The following is a 19,770-nucleotide window of genomic DNA, read 5'->3' on the forward strand; positions in this document are numbered from 1 at the left end:
ATTAAATACTCACAGTGTTCAATTTACCGATTGAATTTAGCTATCCATGCTCTGTTTATTTCGTAACACAGAGAGAGAGGCATGTACTGGGTCGTTCCATCAATTTGGTGCGTTGCGAAGTGTCAAATTTTGGGAGGGATTTCACCTAATTTTTACATTCTGTCATAAAGAGGACATGTTCAACTTCATAAAAACCCAATTTTTCTATCGCAAGAATTCAAAAATTCTATAGTATGTGCCTATTAAGTGCCAAATAAAAGGGTTGACCATGACAGAGGTTGACAATTTGATCTTAAATCAGCCGTAAATCCCCTTGTGACAAGGGTAATGGAAGCTTGTTGTGTGCAACATGGAATGGCAATTGAATGCAAGCTTCACAAAAAAAAATGAAATTGTGAAAAAATATCTTGCCTGTCTATCAATGGGTTGAACAGCGTTGACGTGTTCTGCTCGACCCGTTCAGTTTTCCACCACAAAACACCAGAAAATGGCCAAAAACAGTAGAACCAGCTCACCTGCTTTTACAATATGATTAGACTACTAGATGTTAATGTATCATTTGGAAAATGTATATTTTAAAAGGAATAGTTTCACCATGTTAAAACAAGAGTTCAGTTCAAGTAACATGGTTGACCTTAAGATGAGGAACATTAATCACTAATCATGAAATAAATAATGATGTTCTGAAATGACTTCGTCAAAGCAGCAAAATACAATACAATATTACAATGATGGTGAAACTTAAAGAAATGTGGGTGTTAAGTGGGTAAAAATATTCCTAAAAGTGACATAGGGTTGATAGAGGGACATGTCAAAATGCTGAATATTGAATTCTCCATGTGGTCTATACCATTTAATATAACAGGCTTTAAAATTACATATTGGTGCACAATTTCTACTTTAAATATCAAAGGTATGCAAATGGCCCTCTTTTCATGGCCAGACCCAACTGTATATTAACTGTCATTAATACTTGGACCTTTCTGTTAAAAAAAAACAAAACAAAAAACATCTGTTGAGTCTTTGAAAATATTTGAATTCATATTTTGAAGCAGCTGTAGAAAACGTTGTCCCAATGATCTCTTTGTTCCACAAATAGAAGAAAGATCACATACTTGTCACATATGTGCTACTCCCTGCTGCTCTTTAGACTGAGCGGTATGTTTTACAACACATCAATGTCCTGTCTGACAACCGGACATGCGAACTCCTTGGGGGAAACAACCTTGTCCCTAATCCTTCACACCCATCCTGCACGAGATCTGGGTTTGGGGGGTCTATTTCTGTGCCTCACATATCACAATGACACCAACTACTCTACTCCCCCTATTATGATTTATCCCCTAACTACTACACTTCCTCGAGTCCCCTCTCTAGCCTTGGGTCTGGGGATCAGGTTTTATCCCGTGCCTGGTGTTAGGTCGGTCTTCCACACCACAGGGTCTCTCTTGTCCAGCCCCACCCATTACACCTGTCCTTGGGCTGGATTGTTTATCCAACATTCTGACCATGCCATTGGGTTAACCCGTCTCTATTCGCTGTGTGTGGCATGAAGTGTGCAATATCTTTAAGATGTTAAGATGAGGTTAAGATGAGAGTATAAAAAAGAGCGCAGGTCAACAGTGAGTTTATTTTTTCTTTTGGAAAAGTTTTATTGTTGCACTTCCTTTAAAACAGCTCATGTATTTTTGCACACTTTTATACACATAAAAACGGCATAAAAGCATAAAACACAGCATTTGAATGTTACATTTAAATCAGTTTAAAAGTACATGTTGTTAAAACCAATAGAAACAACCATGAATAAAAGTACTTTTTCTTGTAAAAAACATCAAATTCTGTAAAAAGTCATTTAAAATGTGTACAAATGATTTAACGAAGGTAAAACATTTTTAAGACATGAAAAACATTTTAAAAAGTTACTGTTAAAAGGCTTTCTTCTGTCTTTTGTACAGGAACGGTGTGAGTCCTTATCAAACTCGCCTTCTCCTGCTCCTCCGAATCAATTACCGTCCTGTCCGTCGGGGCCCAGAGGAGATCCATCCTCTAGGCGCATCGCCCTAGGCGCCACAGCGCTGTCAGGCCGTGGCCGCCGGGACCTTGGGTGTTGTGGGGGACCCTTCGCCTGGGGTCGAGGCCCCCTTTCTTCTGTACCACACCAGGGCTTCCGTGACTACCATGGCCACTGCCTGGGGGGTGGTCTCTACTCGTTTCACTACCAGCAGGTTGCGGGAGTACTACTGTGCATCCTTCAGACACGTGAGGGTAGGCCAGAGCTTGGCGAAGGCCTTCGGTGGAATAGGCCTTCGGCCCACCCCATACAGCACAAGCTGGGGCGTTAGGTCCTCCCCTGCTGGCAGACACGGGGAAATCAGGGAGCCTGCTTCCTTCTACAGGTCCCTGGTGGCTCTGCACTCCCAGAGCAAGTGCCTCACCGACCCCTCTTGGCTGCAGCCTGGTAGGGGCACGCGGATATCCTCGCCATGTCCCGGGAGGGCATAACGGCCCTGACCGGGAGGAACTCATGGGCAACCATCCAGGACAGGTCCCAGTGCCGAATCAGAAGAGCAGGATGGGTACACGTTATGCCAAACCGTTATGGGCTCGCCTATAGCAAGCACTGGACACTGGTTCCTGCTCCTGCACAAGAGAGAGAAGAGAGCAAGGTTTAGTTACAACCGTGACTGCTTCTTTCTCCAGTTTAAAATATCTTAAAAACGTCTGGAGCTGGACGTAGTGTGTGGGGAGCAGGAAAGAGACTGGGGCTCGCAGGTCGACTGGGATCAGACTCAGGGTTCTGAGGTAAGATCCCAGCCAGAACCGTGCGAGGGCCTGGGTCTTGTTGTTGACCGGGGAGGTGTCAAGAGTGAGATGTAACGCTGTGTAGCGGCTGCCCAGGAACAAGTAGAGGTCAGGCAAGCCTTTCCCCCCCTTGGACCTGGGCCTCTTTACCACCTCCCTCCTCAGCCTCTCCCACTTGCTTCCCCACAGGAAGTAAACAGCATCAACAGTGAGTTTATGGAGGAGGAGTGTGTAACTGTGAGGGTGGGGTGGGTTTATGGGGGAGGAGTGTGTAACTGTAAGGTTGGGAGTGGGTTTATGGGGAGGAGTGTGTAAACGTGAGGGTGTGTGCACAGGAGAAGTGTGTAACCAAGGGGGAATGTGCACAGGAGTTTGGGCACTTATGACTTGTTTCAAGTTTTATTAGTCATACAGGTATATACAGTACACACACACACACACACACACACACAGTTGAAGTCGGAAGTTTACATACACTTAGGTTGGAGTCATTAAAACTCGTTTTACCACTCCACAAATTTCTTGTTAACAAACTATAGTTTTGACAAGTCGGTTAGGACATCTACTTTGTGTATGACACAAGTAATTTTTCCAACAATTGTATACAGATGATTTCACTTATAATTCACTGTATTGCAATTCCAGTCAGTCAGAATTTAAAGGCACAGTCAACTTAGTGTACTTAAACAGCTTGGAAAATTGCAGAAAATGATGTCATGGCTTTAGAAGGTTCTGATAGGCTGATTGACATAATTGAGTCAATTGGAGGTGCACCTATGGATGTATTTCAAGGCCTACCTTCAAACCCAGTGCCTCTTTGCTTGACATCATGGGAAAATCAAAAGAAATCAGCCATCCATTTTGTGAAGTGCACCAGTGCCTCCTGCAGCAAAGCACCCCCACAACATGATGCTGCCACCCCCGTGCTTCACGGTTGGAATGGTGTTCTTCGGCTTGAAAGCCTCCCCCTTTTTCCTCATTATGGCCAAACAGTTCAACTTTTGTTTCATCAGACCAGAGGATATTTCTCCAAAAAGTATGATCTTTGTCCCCATGTGCAGTTTTTTTTATGGTGGTTTTGGAGCAGTGGCTTCTTCCTTGCTGAGCGGCCTTTCAGATTATGTCGATATAGGACTCGTTTTACTGTGGATATAGATACTTTTGTACCTGTTTCCTCCAGCATCTTCACAAGGTCCTTTGTTGTTGTTCTGAGATTGATTTGCACTTTTCGCACCAAAGTATGTTCATCTCTAGGAGACAGAACGCGTCTCCTTCCTGAGCGGTATGACGGCTGCGTGGTCCCAAGGTGTTTATACTTGCGTACTATTGTTTGTTCAGTTGAACGTGGTACCTTCATGCATTTGGAAATTGCTCCCAATGATGATCCAGACTTGTGGAGGTTTACCTTTTTTTTCCTGACGTCTTGGCTGATTTCTTTTGATTTTCCCAGGATGTCAAGCAAAGAGGCACTGAGTTTGAAGGTAAGCCTTGAAATACATCCACAAGTACACCTACAATTGACTCAAATTATATCAATTAGCCTATCAGAAGCTTCTAAAGCCATGACATAATTTTCTGGAATTTTCCAAGCTGTTATAAGGCACAGTAAACTTAGTGTATGTGAACTTCTGACCGACTGGAATTGTGATACAGTGAATTATAAGTGAAATAATCTGTCTGTAAACAATTGTTGGAAAAATTACTTGTGTCATGCTCAAAGTACATGTCCTAACCGACTTGTCAAAACTATAGTTTGTTAACAAGAAATTTGTGGAGTGGTTGAAAAACTCCAACTTAAGTGTATGTAAACTTCCGACTTGAACTGTACATGATGGTGTTCTCTTCAGCTGAGGGCTGGTGCCAACTTATTTAGGTTCCAACACAACAAATGCAGAGCTAAATAATGTGTATCATCAGTCATCCCTCCAGCATGTTAGAGAAACCGAGGGAATGCTGCTTCTCTTTGCCATGCCGATGATAAAGCACTCAATCAGTAAACAGGGAACAGTCCACTCTAAATATGGACTGTTTTTACAAGTTATGTGTGACGTATGTGAGGTTGTACAGGTGTGTGTTTATGACTGAAATCAGATTCATGAGTGAGACGTATTTTGGCACGAGACCCCAAAACCCTTCTGTGGGCTGAAGAGTAGACTGAGCGGGAGGGCCATGATTATTAATAGCCCCTGGAGCCAGAGGTGTTACTAATGAGGGGGGTTTTGGGGGGTGCATATGTGTTGATGCCCCACTAGAGATTAGGGGTGTCAGAATTACTCTCCTTGCCCGGTAACCCACTGACCTTGGGCAATGATTAACTCAGCATGACAGAGTTTATGATGAGTATACAAGTGGTCATGACTCTGTGTGTGTGTGTGTTTAATTCTTTTTTTGCACTCTTGAGATCAAGGTCAAAGACACACTGCCGGAAGCTATTCTGGGTGCCATAGCTACAGAGACGCTATTATAATAATAATAATGATTATGACAATTATAAAAGAGTAACTAGAAGTCACTTTGCTTAGGAAAACAGCAGCTGCTGGTATGAAATTAAGAATATACATATTCTACTGAGCCATTCACTTAATGTTTGTATTCTTATCTTGTATTATTTCTTATTGTTCTTGCATTGTCGAAGGACCCTGCAAGTAAGAATTTAATTGGATGGTGTATACCATGTGTATCCCGTACATACACACACACACAGTGACGGATCTAGTTTGTATGGCTCCCTGGGCGATTCCCCCCTTCAGCCCAGCACTCCAAACCTCTCTCTCACATTTTCCAATGTGGAAAATCTTTCCTGAAGGGCTGAGGTTGCAGCATCAACAACAACATTGAAAAATGTCCCCTGCAGCTTCTTCAGGACATCACTCAAAGGCTCATCAAATGCTTCGTATGAAAAGTGCCGCTTTGTGGACCTCAGTCTTTTTTGTTGTAGAACGGCCTCTACATTCACACCCTCACAAATATCCTTGGCTGATGTTTGTGCAGTCATAAAGCCTGTTGACCTGTAGAGACCTCTCTCTGTCTTTCTGAGAAGACTGACTGCAACATCCACATGCATCTTGGGAGACTGCATCAGCTTTCTCACATGTTGGATCTGGCTCAAGCTGTCACACCACACCACTGTACAGATGCTGAAGCGGTATGATCCCACCTCCTCTGACAAGGACTGGGCCTCAATCTTTATCACAGGGTCTTTGGTTTGATCACTCACCTCAATCAGTGACTCTGTCACCGCTGCTGCCTGATACATCAGTGGCTCGACACTCTTAACTTTCTTCTCCCACCTTGTCTAAGTCCACATCTTCGAAGGGATGTCCACATGTTTTTTCAGGATGGCCCATCGTTGTATGGAGGCTGAGAACAAGGTGTACAGTTTGTATAAGATGCCAAAGTAACCTGTGGCATTGACAGAACTTTTAGCAGCATCAGCCACGACCAGGTTCAATGTGTTTAAAATATATATATATACAGTGGGGCAAAAAAGTATTTAGTCAGCCACCAATTGTGCAAGTTCTCCTACTTAAAAAGATGAGAGAGGCCTGTAATTTTCATCATAGGTACATTTCAACTATGACAGACAAAATGAGAAAAAAAAATCCAGAAAATCACATTGTAGGATGTTTAATTAATTTATTTGCAAATTATAGTGGAAAATGAGTATTTGGTCAATAACAAGTTTCTCAATATTTTGTTATATACCCTTTGTTGGCAATGACAGAGGTCAAATGTTTTCTGTAAGTCTTCACAAGAGTTTCACACACTGTTGCTGGTATTTTGGCCCATTCTTCCATGCAGATCTCCTCTAGAGCAGTGATGTTTTGGGGCTGTTGCTGGGCAACACGGAATTTCAACTCCCTCCAAAGATTTTCTATGGGGTTGAGATCTGGAGACTGGCTAGGCCACTCCAGGACCTTGAAATGCTTCTTACGAAGCCACTCCTTCATTGCCCGGGCGGTGTGTTTGGGATCATTGTCATGCTGAAAGACCCAGCCACGTTTCATCTTCAATGCCCTTGCTGATGGAAGGAGGTTTTCACTCAAAAGCTCACGATACATGGCCCCATTCATTCTTTCCTTTACACGGATCAGTCGTCCTGGTCCAAAGCATGATGTTTCCACCCCCATGCGTCACAGTAGGTATGGTGTTCTTTGGATGCAACTCAGCATTCTTTCTCCTCCAAACACGACGAGTTGAGTTTTTACCAAAAAGTTATATTTTGGTTTCATCTGACCATATGACATTCTCCCAATCTTCTTCTGGATGATCCAAATGCTCTCTAGCTAACTTCAGACGGGCCTGGACATGTACTGGCTTAAGCAGGGGGACACATCTGGCACTGCAGGATTTGAGTCCCTGGTGGCGTAGTGTGTTACTGATGGTAGGCTTTGTTACTTTGGTCCCAGCTCTCTGCAGGTCATTCACTAGGTCCCCCCGTGTGGTTCTGGGATTTTTGCTCACCGTTCTTGTGATCATTTTGACCCCATGGGGTGAGATCTTGCGTGGAGCCCCAGATCGAGGGAGATTATCAGTGATCTTGTATGTCTTCCATTTCCTAATAATTGCTCCCACAGTTGATTTCTTCAAACCAAGCTGCTTACCTATTGCAGATTCAGGTCTACAATTTTGTTTCTGGTGTCCTTTGACAGCTCTTTGGTCTTGGCCTTAGAGGAGTTTGGAGTGTGACTGTTTTGAGGTTGTGGAAAGGTGTCTTTTATACTGATAACAAGTTCAAACAGGTGCCATTAATACAGGTAACGAGTGGAGGACAGAGGAGCCTCTTAAAGAATAAATTACAGGTCTGTGAGAGCTAGAAATCTTGCTTGTTTGTAGGTGACCAAATACTTATTTTCCACCATAATTTGCAAATAAATTCATTAAAAATCTTACAATGTGAATTTCTGGATTTTTTTTCTCATTTTGTCTGTCATAGTTGAAGTGTACCTATGATGAAAATTACAGGCCTCTCTCATATTTTTAAGTGGCAGAACTTGCACAATTGGTGGTTCACTAAATACTTTTTTGCCCCACTATACCTGTATATAATCATCCACTTACATGAGGAATGAAGAAGCCCTATGCACCATTAACATATCTACTCCTGGAGTAACTCCCTATCAAAGAGACTCATTAGATGGTTTGGCAGGAGGCCCTGGGCCAATGGGAGGTCAAGGTTGAGGGCTTAGGGAGAGTGAGAGCGAAGTTACAGACATGAAGATAGAACTTGAACCACTGACTAAGGTTGCCTTCAATCACAAAGGCATGAAACGGATGTCCAACACACCTGTTTGCTTGGGGAAAACGTTGTTTTACATTTTTAATTGGTTGAAGGATAGTCTTTGCAACTTTTCTGACAGACAGGACAGCACAACCCTCTCCCCCAACACACTCCTCCCTTTGAAAGCCATTGGGATGCTGTGTCTTTTACGCATCCATTTGTCTGATTGGAAGGTACCCTTATAGTCCTCATGTAATAATCAACAATGTAATTGTTAACTCTCTTGCTCTCTCTGTCAATTGCATTCAGTACCTTTATCCATCTCTTTACAGGTGGCACAGAGAAAATATTCCAAGGATCTCCAGAGCCTTCTGACCAACTACATGTGATCTCTCCAGAGCCTTCTGACCAACTACATGTGATCTCTCCAGAGCATTCTGACCAACTACATGTGATCTCTCCAGAGCAGAGAAGTAAACATCGCTGGTGGTAATATACTTTATGCACTATGCAAATCTCCATCACAATTGCTGTCTTTCTAAGTGATGAGCGTATTATAGCATATTATCCAGGGCCACTGGTTGAATTGGATTTACTGTACTCATCCCAAAACTCATGCTATCTCCTCCCTCTAAAAGTCTCCCAGACAAACTAACGTGTCAATCCCCCTGTCCCCAGGTGAGTCTGCTGGGCCATGGAAGTTGAGAGCAGCACATGAAAAGAACCTGCCACTCTGTTGTCAGTTATCAGCAAATATCAAGGCTTTCAAAGGCCAAATTTGGGGGATGATCACCAAACTCAATAAAGTTTGGTATAAACTAATCATGTTCAAGTTGTTACAAAACAGTACATTTTTAATAGTCTGTTCTAAACATTTTTACTAACTACTTTGGTAACTTAAACATCATACAACATGCAGACTTTCTCCAACAAGACAGCACTTGGTGCATATGACGTCCTAAAGGTCTAAAATCAATGCAAGTGTCATGTCCAGGGTGCATACATTTTTATTAATGTACAGTACATTCTGAAATTATTCAGACCCCTTGACTTTTTCCACATTTTGTTACATTACAGCCTTATTCTGAAATTGACTAAATCGTTTTTTTCCTCATCAATATACACAAAATACCCCATAATGACAAGGCAAAAACAGGTTAAGAAATGTTTGCAAATCTATTTAAAATAAAACGTAAATAGCACATTCACGTAAGTATTCAGACCCTTTACGCAGTACTTTGATGAAGCACTTTTGGCAGTGATTACAGCCTCGAGTCTTCTTGGGTATGACGCTGCAAGCTTGGCACACCTGTGTTTGGGGAGTTTCTCCCATTCTTCTCTGCAGATCCTCTCGAGCTCTGTCAGCTTGGATGGGGAGCGTCGTTGCACAGCTATTTTTAGGTCTCCAGAGACGTTAGATCGGTTCAAGTCCGGGCTCTGGTTGGGCCACTCAAGGACATTCAGAGACTTGTCTCGAAGCCAATCCTGTGTTGTCTTGGCTGTGTGCTTAGGGTAATTGTCCTGTTGGAAGGTGAACCTTCACCCCAGTCTGAGGTCCTGAGTGCTCTGTATCTCTCTACTTTGCTTCGTTCATCTTTCCCTCAATCCTGACTAGTCCCCCAGTCCCTGCTGCTGAAAAACATCCCCACAACATGATGCTGCCACCACCATGCTTCACCATAGGGATGGTGCCAGGTTTCCTTCAGACGCGCCACTTGGCATTCAGGCCAAAGAGTTCAATCTTGGTTTCATCAGACCAGAGAATCTTGTTTCTCATGGTCAGAGTGCTTTAGGTACCTTTTGACAAACTCCAAGTGGGCTGTCATGTGCCTTTTACTGAGGAGTGGCTTCCGTCTGGCTACTCTACCCTAAAGGCCTGATTGGTGGAGTGCTGCAGAGATGGTTGTCTTTCTGGAAGGTTTTCCCATCTCCACAGACGAACTCTGGAATTTTGTCAAAGTGACCATTGGGTTCTTGGTCACCTCCCTGACCAAGGCCGTTCTTCACCTGATTGGGGCGGCAGGGTAGCCTAGTGGTTAGAGTGTTGGACTAGTAACCGAAAGGTTGCAAGTTCAAAATCCTGAGCTGACAAGGTACAAATCTGTTGTTCTGCCCCTGAACAGGCAGTTAACCCACTGTTCCTAGGCCATCATTGAAAATTGCTTAGTTAAATAAAGGTAAAATAAAAAATAAATTGCTCAGTTTGGCTGGGCGGCCAGCTGTAGGAAGGGTCTTGGTGGTTCCAAAGTTCTTCCATTCAAGAATGATGGAGGACACTGTTATTAGGGACATTCAATGCTGCAGAAACCTGTATTCACTTTGTCATTATGGGGTATTGTGTGTAGATTGATGAGGATTTGTATTTATTTAATTCATTTTAGCATAAGCCTGTAACGTAATTCCTCTATGGCCCTGTGGTTGTCTGGCAGCATTCTGGTTTCTAATAATATTCCTCCCTGTCCAGCTGAAATGCAATAACAACAAAAACATGAATAACAATAAGCCTAGTCAGGTAGTCATTTGGCTAACTAGGCTAATTAAGCATGCATGTATATGTGTTTAAGCCTATTCAGCTAAATTTTACCAATACAGCCTATTTAATCAATAAACAGGCAGTGGAATGAAGTAGTTTGACAAAAAGTGTTCAAAAGTCAGTAACAATTCTTTAAAATATATTGTTTTTATTTTCCAGTAACATAAGATTATTAGCTACTGTTTCCTCCCCCCCCAGCAGTTTCAATTTAGCTAACGTTCGCTAGCTACATGTTATCAACCAGATGTTTAACTAGCAAATAAATGTGCTTTCTACTCACATCTAAAGCTGCCTGATGAAGCCAGTCAGTTGATAGTGAAACGAGGATGAATATCAGAAGCCAGTTTAGCTGACATGAGCTGCTGTCAATTTCAAATGAAATGTACCATTATATCAAAGATTTGTATAACTAACCCAAGATATACCAGAGCCTGTCATTTCCAATGGGAGCAAATGAAGCATAATGGGCGGAACAAGCAAGGAGGTGACAGAGCCAAGCACAAGTTAGTAAGATCCTATTGGCATGTTCTATTATTTGCGCATTTCCCATTAGGGAACGCCTACTCTGTGACGTACATGTATGCAATAACTAAATTCATCCTCGCACTCCTTCTAAACAACGCAACTTTGGCAAAGGGTAAAGTCTACAAAATGCAGTCCACTCTGTTTGTTACAGTTTCTAGTTTTGGAAACAGAAAACTGTATGGAGATCAAATGTTTCAATCATGAGAAAAGTTGCAGAATGTTGGCCAAAATCCATCTCTTCTCTCACTGCCGGCTACTGAGCTTCCTCTCATCACCATATTTGGTAGTAAGTGGAAACGCCAAACGGATGCTTCACATTTATACATAGGTGACATATCTGTGATTATATTTCACATGTTAACTGTGCAATATGTAGAAATCGCTCCACCATTTCCTGGTTGCAAAAAAATATAATAGTTTTCCTAATTTCAGTTTATGTTACAAAACAAGCAATGTATAGAATCATTGTACCAATCAAACCGCTGTGAAATGTCTTTTCAGACGCAAAAACAAAACGTAAGAACAGGAAGCATAGAAACGGCGCACATAAAATAGATCTACCGCTTCTTAGACTTGCTTTCAATGACAGATCTGTAAATCATATTTCTATGTGGTTTTGGCTGATCAAAAGTTCCTGCCAGCAAAGCTGCTCAAGCCAGTTTTTTTTACTTGCAAATCTCTTTCTACAAACTTACAAAACATTCTACAAGTTTACGAATCCAACGTGACAATAGTGACAGATTTTTGAGTATGCACAGATAAAAAAAATCTCCAAGTGTATTTTATATTCACAGCAGAATATGAATTGTTGTAAATGGACGTGTAATAATTCTGTAAAAAATTATGCTTGCAAATCTTATTGAATGTATTCAAATGACAAGTTACAAGTTTGTGACTGTTGTAAAAAAAATCACACCTCATGATACAGCTTGCATAATTAAATCATACTTGCAACCACAAATCTCAATGTGCGACCACGGAAGAGTTTTGTCATCATTATTATACCATACAAACTGGTTGAATCAATGTTGTTTCCACGTCATTTCAATAAAAACTTTTAAAAAATCTATGCTGAATCAATGGAAAGCTGATTTGGATTTGCGAAAAGTCATTAACTTCAAGGAATTTAGTTGATGTTCTGTTTTTCAGCTAACCTTTAAACGAAATCCAATGGCATGGTTGAATTTGTTCTTGATTTGACTTTGAATTCATGTTAGTTGCCAAAACTAGATGCTGAACTTGTGTAAGCATGGCATCAATGCTCACAGAAATATGATACAATAATATACTAAGGACAATACAATGTCCAACTGCACCTTATCATAAAAACTGATAAATTCAGCTGCAGGATTTACACTGCTATTTTTAGAATCAACAAGATATATTTCAAGAACAGGAATCTCACACCGGCCTATTTTTAATTCAGAAATACTCCTATATCCTTCAGGACTTGACACTGACCTGCAGGCTACTGGAGCAGAGTCTTATCAAGTACAAAGGACATGGTGCAAACAACTACAGCTGCTCAGTGGTCATCCATTGAAACTCATTGTACCTTGTAGATAGGGGCACAAAGACAAGGGTGATGAAACAAAAGAGGTTGTCTTGGTCATACCAATAGTTTGAAAGGCAATTAATACAGTACAATACAGTCATTTTCCTTGTGTCAGCACCATAATCATTTTCATGATCTTGTTTGTGGTAGTGATACTACTAGACTTAACCTGTGACACACTCAACCAGCCTCTTCTGTGGCCTTTTAAGGACAGGTAAAATGAGTGATGTTGGTAGCCTACTAAATGGATGTCTGAATGTCAGATCTAGCCTACAGTTCAAGCTGTGTTCTCTAAAAAAGGCAGCTGCTGACCATGCACATGCCTCCACATGCTTGCCATAACAGACCGACATTTATAAGGGCACCATTCAAAATAGTTTACCAGCAATAATGTTTTAATGAGTTACTCTGTAGTTATGAACATGTTCTTTGACATGAGTGATCCAAAAAATTCATAACTGACAGGCCTACTATGGAATTGACTTTTTTGGTAACATTTTGCATTAATTAAGCTACATAGTTAGTCTACATAGTTTATCTTTATAAAACAGTTATAACACAATTTGAAATTGCGAAATTGTTATATTGGTTCATGCCAAATAGTGACCTTATGACTGCACTGCCCTATACCTATTATTGTTATTATTAATATTACTAGCTAGTAAGCCTATATACAGAATTATGTGAAGTGTTAAACACTTATATAGTAGCCTCGTCCAAATAACAAATTGTAAGTTCAATGATATATTTTTTTGTGGCACTTTTCGTTGTTGTCTTTAAATAGCAGCATATATGAGGTAAGGACCTCTCATCATGTACCTTTTTACCGTATGACCTTGTGCGTGTCGAACTCAAGCTGCATGTGTCAGTCAGCTGTTTATGGCAAGTGCGAGTGGGTATCACGAACGGAAGCGCATAGTTGAGAAGTTTTGTCACCGTCCGCGCAATAAATCAGCTCTGACTGACTAGCCATTAGGCAGGCATTCTGCGATGTCACCTTATCTATGAGGAGAGTGCAAATGATTGAAGGTGTCTAGCGGTTAAGGAATTACATTTTTACAAGCCAGCAATGGTGACATCAGCGCATACCACGGACGCATGCCAGGCGTGACCACTGACGAGACACCTTGGCTGGGGCTGCGCGAGATGGTAAAGGGTGAATAGCGGGAAACATGACCTCATTTCTGTTTTTTTTTTGGTTCCTAATCACAAACTCGTAGGCTATATAAGAGATGATGGATCTCATCCTCACCCAGAACAGAATTGACACTGGCCACTTCGGGAGTTGAGACACTGGAATACTTTTTATCACACAGACAGACTAGACATGGGACTGCACAGCGTTGAAGAGCTGGTAGGTTGTTTTTTGCATGTGTGATCGGGATTCACTCTGCCTAATCCATTATTTCCTCTGGGTTTGGGCATTCAAGATGTTGTTGCTGACAATATTAGTCTCTGATAGGTAGACAGGGCCAGCTCCAGGCATAAGCGCTTAGGGCCTCTGTCTGGCTCTCAATTAATTTACTGTTGAGAGTTAGACTCGTAGAATATATATAAGGTGCAAGTTCGAAATTTGGTTCTGCATCAGCAATTTTGATCTTGTTATGCCAATCACTGACAGTCACTCAATTAGCAATGTCAACTAACAATTTTTATATTGGTAAATTAGTCTAGCCAGCTATCTAAACTTGTAGTAATCATAGCTGAATAGCAATCGGGCATGCAGGGCACATGCCTAGAGGCCCTGTCCTCCAGGGGGCCCTCATACATTTTTTAAGTTACTCTCACTATGATATTACTAAAATGGTATAAATCATGGCAAAATGTATAGAATTTCAGGAAATGTCTTATAAAATTGCTGTGTAGAACTGCAGAGCACTAGTTTTACAACGGCAACATTTTCTCTACACCCCATGGCGAAATATGTAGAATTGCAGGAAATGTACTTTAAAACAAAAAAATCTCTCTGCTGTCAAGAGGGAGCCACTAAAATGTTTTGCCTGCAAGGGGGGGGCAACCAAATCTCGTTTAGGGCCCCCAAAATGCTAGAGCCGGCTCTGTAGGAGATCTTTCTGTTTGGTAATCTCCACTTTTCAATCTTTCCACACATTTCAGACTTGATTTTCCCTCATGAAAACTGTATCAATCTCCTACAAAAATGTCCATTAATTATAATGCACATAATAATTCACATTTCCTGTTACTGCAGGTTTTTTTTCTGCTGTAGCAAACATGCTCAAATTAAGATCCTACATCTATCTGTACATACAATTAACAAAACATTATGGTTTTCATTTGGTCCAAAATAATCCAGCAGTTGGTTGTCTGCCCAGTCATCTAAAAGGGTTGGCTTTGATCAGTCTGTAAATGAGTTGGACATTAGACAGCACACATTTCTCTATTAGCACCCCAATACTTCCTTCTTTGGTCCTTTACTAGGACGGAAACATCTCACAGAGGAAAGGCTTTGTTGTGAATGGCTACCTGTCCTCCATTCTGTTTTTTCCTTTCTTGGAATAGAAAGTACTGCTTAGGTGGATGGCCAGCTCATCTCCAATCTGTTTTCTCTCCCAGGTCACTGGTAAAAGGTGTGAGGGAAAGGAGGCAGGCCAGCACCTATCGGGGGCGTGTTCAGAGAGTGTGTACGAGGCAGCCGTCAACCAGGAGAAACAGGATGGCCGGAGGTCACACAAAGACCTCATCCCAGAGGAGAATGAGAACAGCACTCAAGAGGAGATCACAGTTGTCAATCTCAATGTGAGTTTTTAGCTCCTCATATGCTTAGTACTCAATTAGAAACACTGAACATTCTACTTGCCTTCCAAAATGTGGCCCAACATTCTGTATACCTTATTCCTTTTCAGACCGACAAATCAGGCCGGCTGAAACTAGAGACCGTGGATGACCTTTTCAACATCCTGAAACTGAGGAAGAGGAGGAGGGAGAGGAAGGTGCAGAACAGGAAAGAACCTGAGCCAGAGATCATTGTACGTCCCGCCACTATTCACTCTACACAATCTTTCTCTCCTTCTTTCTTTAAAATTCCTCACCATAATCAAGAAGAGGGAATTCAATGTAGAAAGGCCGGCAACGGATTAAAACAAGTCAAACGGCACTAAGCTAATGCAACATGTCTCTTTTCATTGTCACACAGCCCGACACAGTCGATGAAGACACGTTCCTGAAAGCAGCTATGGAAAATAAACTGCCTGTGATTGAGAAGTACCTGTCAGATGGAGGTGACCCCAACGTCGGTGATCATGTGAGTACCGCATCATGTCTCTCTTATGATGACACATGGACAGCCATCTAAGTCAGTCTTTTGACATGCCAGAAGCTACATTGATTGAGATACAACATCTTGAGTTACAGACAGCCAAAGGCCAATATAGCACTAGTCTCACAATGCCACAGGACAAGTAACAGGAAGCCAAACGAATCTCACTTAACTCTGTCTGCCCTCCCTCTCTTACAGTTCCTAAGGACAGCACTACACAAAGCCTCATCCAAGGGCCATGTGGAGATTGTGAAGAGACTGCTGGAGGCTGGGGCTTCCATTGAGAAGAAAGACAGAGTAAGTTCTCTCTCTCTTTCTCTTAGTCACAAACTCAGATACTCACGCAGTCATGCAAGCATACACGCACTCTCACTCACTTGCTCACTCAATCACTCATCAGAGCTCTAATTACATACAGTACATGGGAAATGGTTCAGAATGGCTGGGAACTGTCATCATCCTAACACTGTTTGTTTTGCCCACTCCCTCCAGTTGGATGCCACTTCAGTACACTGGGCCTGCAGGGGAGGCAGCTTGACTACTCTGGAGCTGCTTCTCAATGAAGGAGGGAAGTTCAACTCCAGAGACAAGGTACAACACTGAGACAGAGAGCCCTTAAACCCAATTTGTGATGCCCAACATCAAAACATATAGGGTTTTACTTAGGGATATATACAGAACAGAGCCATATATAGAGCATATTAAATGGTATATGGATAGTTGAGCAGTCTGTGTTTGTGGTCTGACCCCCCCCTCTGTTTTCTCTCAGCTGCGCAGCACTCCTCTCCATGTGGCAGTGAGGACGGGACACAATGAATGTGCTGAGCACCTCATCCACTGTGGAGCAGACGTCAACGCTAAAGACAGAGTAAGACATACAAACCCTAATTTGACAAATGCAAGCATGGGGCAAATCACAGAGAGGCTTCGCAAACCCACCAATTGTACTCCATACTATCATTTGTACTCCCGCTATCATCCAGAAGGCGAGGTCAGTACAGGTGCATCAAAGCTGGGACCGAGAGACTGAAAAATAGCTTCTATCTCAAGGCTGTTAAATAGCCATTACTTGTCGGCTACCACCCAGTTACTCTTAGAGGCTGCTGCCCTATATATAGTACATGGACATGGAATCACTGGCCACTTTAATAATGGAACACTAGCCACTTTAATAATGTTTACATACTGCTTTACTCATGTATATACTGTATTCTATTCTACTGTATTTTAGTCAATGCCACTCCGACATTTCTCTTCCTAATATTTATATTACCGATCAAACGTTTGGGGTCACTTAGAAATGTCCTTGTTTTTGAAAGAAAAGCTTCTTTTTTTTGTCCATTAAAATAACATAAAATTGATCAGAAATACAGTGTCGACATAGTTAATGTTGGAAATGACTATTGTAGCTGGAAATGGCTGATTTTTAATGGAATATCTACATAGGCGTACAGAGGCCCATTATCAGCAACCATCACTCCTGTGTTCAAATGGCACGTTGTGTTAGCTAATACAAGTTTATAATTTTAAAAGGCTAATTGATCATTAGAAAACCCTTTTGCAATTATGTTAGCACAGCTGAAAACTGTTGTCCTGATTAAAGAAGCAATAAAACGGGCCTTCTTTAGACTAGTTGAGTATCTGGAGCATCAGCATTTGTGGGTTCGATTACAGGCTCAAAATGGACAGAAACAAATACATTTCTTCTGAAACTCGTCAGTCTATTCTTGTTCTGAGAAATGAAGGCTATTCCATGCGAGAAAATTGCCAAGAAACTAAAGATCTCGTACAATGCTGTGTACTACTCCCTTCACAGAACAGCACAAACTGGGTCTAACCAGAATAGAAAGAGGAGTGGGAGGCCCCGGTGCACAACTGAGCAAGAGGACATTAGAGTGTCTAGTTAGAGAAACAGACGTCTCACAAGTCCTCAACTGGCAGCTTCATTAAATAGTACCCGCAAAACACCAGTCTCAACGTCAACGGTGAAGAGGCGACTCCAGGATGCTGGACTTCTAGGCAGAGTTCCACTGTCCAGTGTCTGTGTTCTTATGCCTATCTTAATCTTTTCTTTTTATTGGCCAGTCTGAGATATGGCTTTTTCTTTGCAACTCTGCATAGAAGGCCAGCATCCCGGAGTCACCTCTTCACTGTTGACGTTGAGACTGGTGTTTTACGGGTACTATTTAATTTATATTTAATGAGGCTGCTAAATATGTGTATGTGACCAATACATTTGGATTTGATTTGCACTATTGTATACTATGGTTGTGTATTGCGTTTTTAATAGCTACTTTGTTTATGACCAGGATGGAGACACACCCATGCACGATGCTGTGAGGATAAACCGATTCAAAATGATCAGGCTGCTGCTGATGTATGGAGCCAGTCTTAAAACTAAGAACAGTGTAAGTACTCCATAATCATCCAACATGTCTGTCCTCATACAATTTTGGCTCATCTTTTCACATTCATTGAGTATATTCCAGTGACGTCGGTATGATTGTTACTGGCTATTGTGTGAGCATAGCACCATTTACAGTCCATTTGAATATTGATGTTTGATACAGTAAGGTGATCCATTTTACAAATGCTTAGTTCATTTGGATGTTTGTGTTTTTTCCCCTTGCAGGAAGGCAAGTCCCCTAGTGAGAATCTTCTGGCCTGGCAGAGTGGTGCTAAAAACCTCCTGTGTAACATCAACAATGTTAAATAGAACAATGACTTCTCAAGGTCTTGGGGAGATCTATGGCTATTGAAATCCATCCATTTATTCAGATTGTCATTGATAGCTGATACTGATAGAATTGTTGAATGCCGATATTGCTGGCCAATGTTAGGGCTGTAGCTTCCATGCATTTTGATGTTGTGTTGAAGTTGGCTATTGAGATTCTGGGAATATTTATGTGATTGTTGGTTTTATTTTTATTTCACCTTTATTTAACCAGGTAGGGCAGTTGAGAACAAGTGCTCATTTACAACTGCGACCTGGCCAAGATAAAGCAAAGCAAAGCAAAAACAACATCACAGAGTTACACATAAACAAATGTACAGGCAATAACACAATAGAAAAATCTATGTACAGTGTGTGCAAATGTAGAAGAGTAGGGAGGTAAGGCAATAAATAGGCCAATAGAGGCAAAATAAATTACAATTTAGCGTTAACACTGGAGTGATGATGATGTGCAAGTAGAGATACTGGGGTGCAAAAGAGCAAGAGGATAAGTAACAATATGGGGATGAGGTAGTTGGGTGTGCTATTTCCAGATTGGCTGTGTAAGCTGCTCTGACAGCTGATGCTTAAAGTTAGAGAGGGAGATATATAAAACTCCAGCTTCATGGATTTTTGCAATTCGTTCCAATCATTGGCAGCAGAGAACTGGAAGGAAAGGTGGCCAAAGTAAGTGTTGGCTTTGGGGATAACCAGTGAAATATACCTGCTGGAGCACGTGCTACGGGTGGGTGTTGCTATAGTGACCAGTGAGCTGAGATAAGGTGGGGCTTTACCTAGCAGAGACTTATAGATGATCTGGAGCCAGTGGGTTTGGCAACGAATATGTAGTGAGGGCCAGCCAATGAGAGAATACAGGTCGCAGTGGTGGGCAGTATATGGTGCTTTGGTGACAAAACGGATGGTACTGTGATAGACTACATCCAGTTTGCTGAGTAGAGTGTTGGAGGCTATTTTGTAAAGTACATCGCCAAAGTCAAGGATCGGTAGGATGGTCAGTTTTACGAGGGTATGTTTGGCAGCATGAGTGAAGGAGGCTTTGTTGCGAAATAGGAAGCTGATTCTAGATTTAATTTTGGATGCTTAATGTGAGTCTGGAAGGAGAGTTTACAGTCCACATATTCTA

The 19,770-nt window shown here is 41.8% G+C and overlaps 1 protein-coding gene and 1 long non-coding RNA gene across 2 annotated transcripts; one reads left to right on the forward strand and one right to left on the reverse strand.

Moving 5' to 3' along the window:
- Nucleotides 1-1,639: 1,639 nt before the first annotated feature.
- On the reverse strand, nt 1,640-10,990 carry LOC112224020. Its single transcript, XR_002949409.2, has 3 exons — nt 10,837-10,990; nt 6,020-6,162; nt 1,640-2,640 (listed from the first exon to the last, which is right to left on the reverse strand). It is a non-coding gene; the product is annotated as an uncharacterized LOC112224020 (long non-coding RNA).
- A 2,862-nt stretch (nt 10,991-13,852) lies between these two features.
- LOC112224022 (ankyrin repeat domain-containing protein 1) lies at nt 13,853-18,926 on the forward strand. Its single transcript, XM_024387311.2, has 9 exons — nt 13,853-13,990; nt 15,211-15,393; nt 15,501-15,623; nt 15,791-15,898; nt 16,112-16,210; nt 16,406-16,504; nt 16,683-16,781; nt 18,223-18,321; nt 18,546-18,926. The coding sequence occupies exons 1-9, from the start codon at nt 13,964-13,966 to the stop codon at nt 18,627-18,629; spliced, it is 921 nt and encodes a 306-aa protein (XP_024243079.1). The 5' UTR covers nt 13,853-13,963; the 3' UTR covers nt 18,630-18,926.
- The last annotated feature ends 844 nt before the right edge of the window (nt 18,927-19,770 follow it).

Source organism: Oncorhynchus tshawytscha, linkage group LG25, assembly GCF_018296145.1.
Source record: "Oncorhynchus tshawytscha isolate Ot180627B linkage group LG25, Otsh_v2.0, whole genome shotgun sequence".
NCBI lineage: Eukaryota > Metazoa > Chordata > Actinopteri > Salmoniformes > Salmonidae > Oncorhynchus > Oncorhynchus tshawytscha.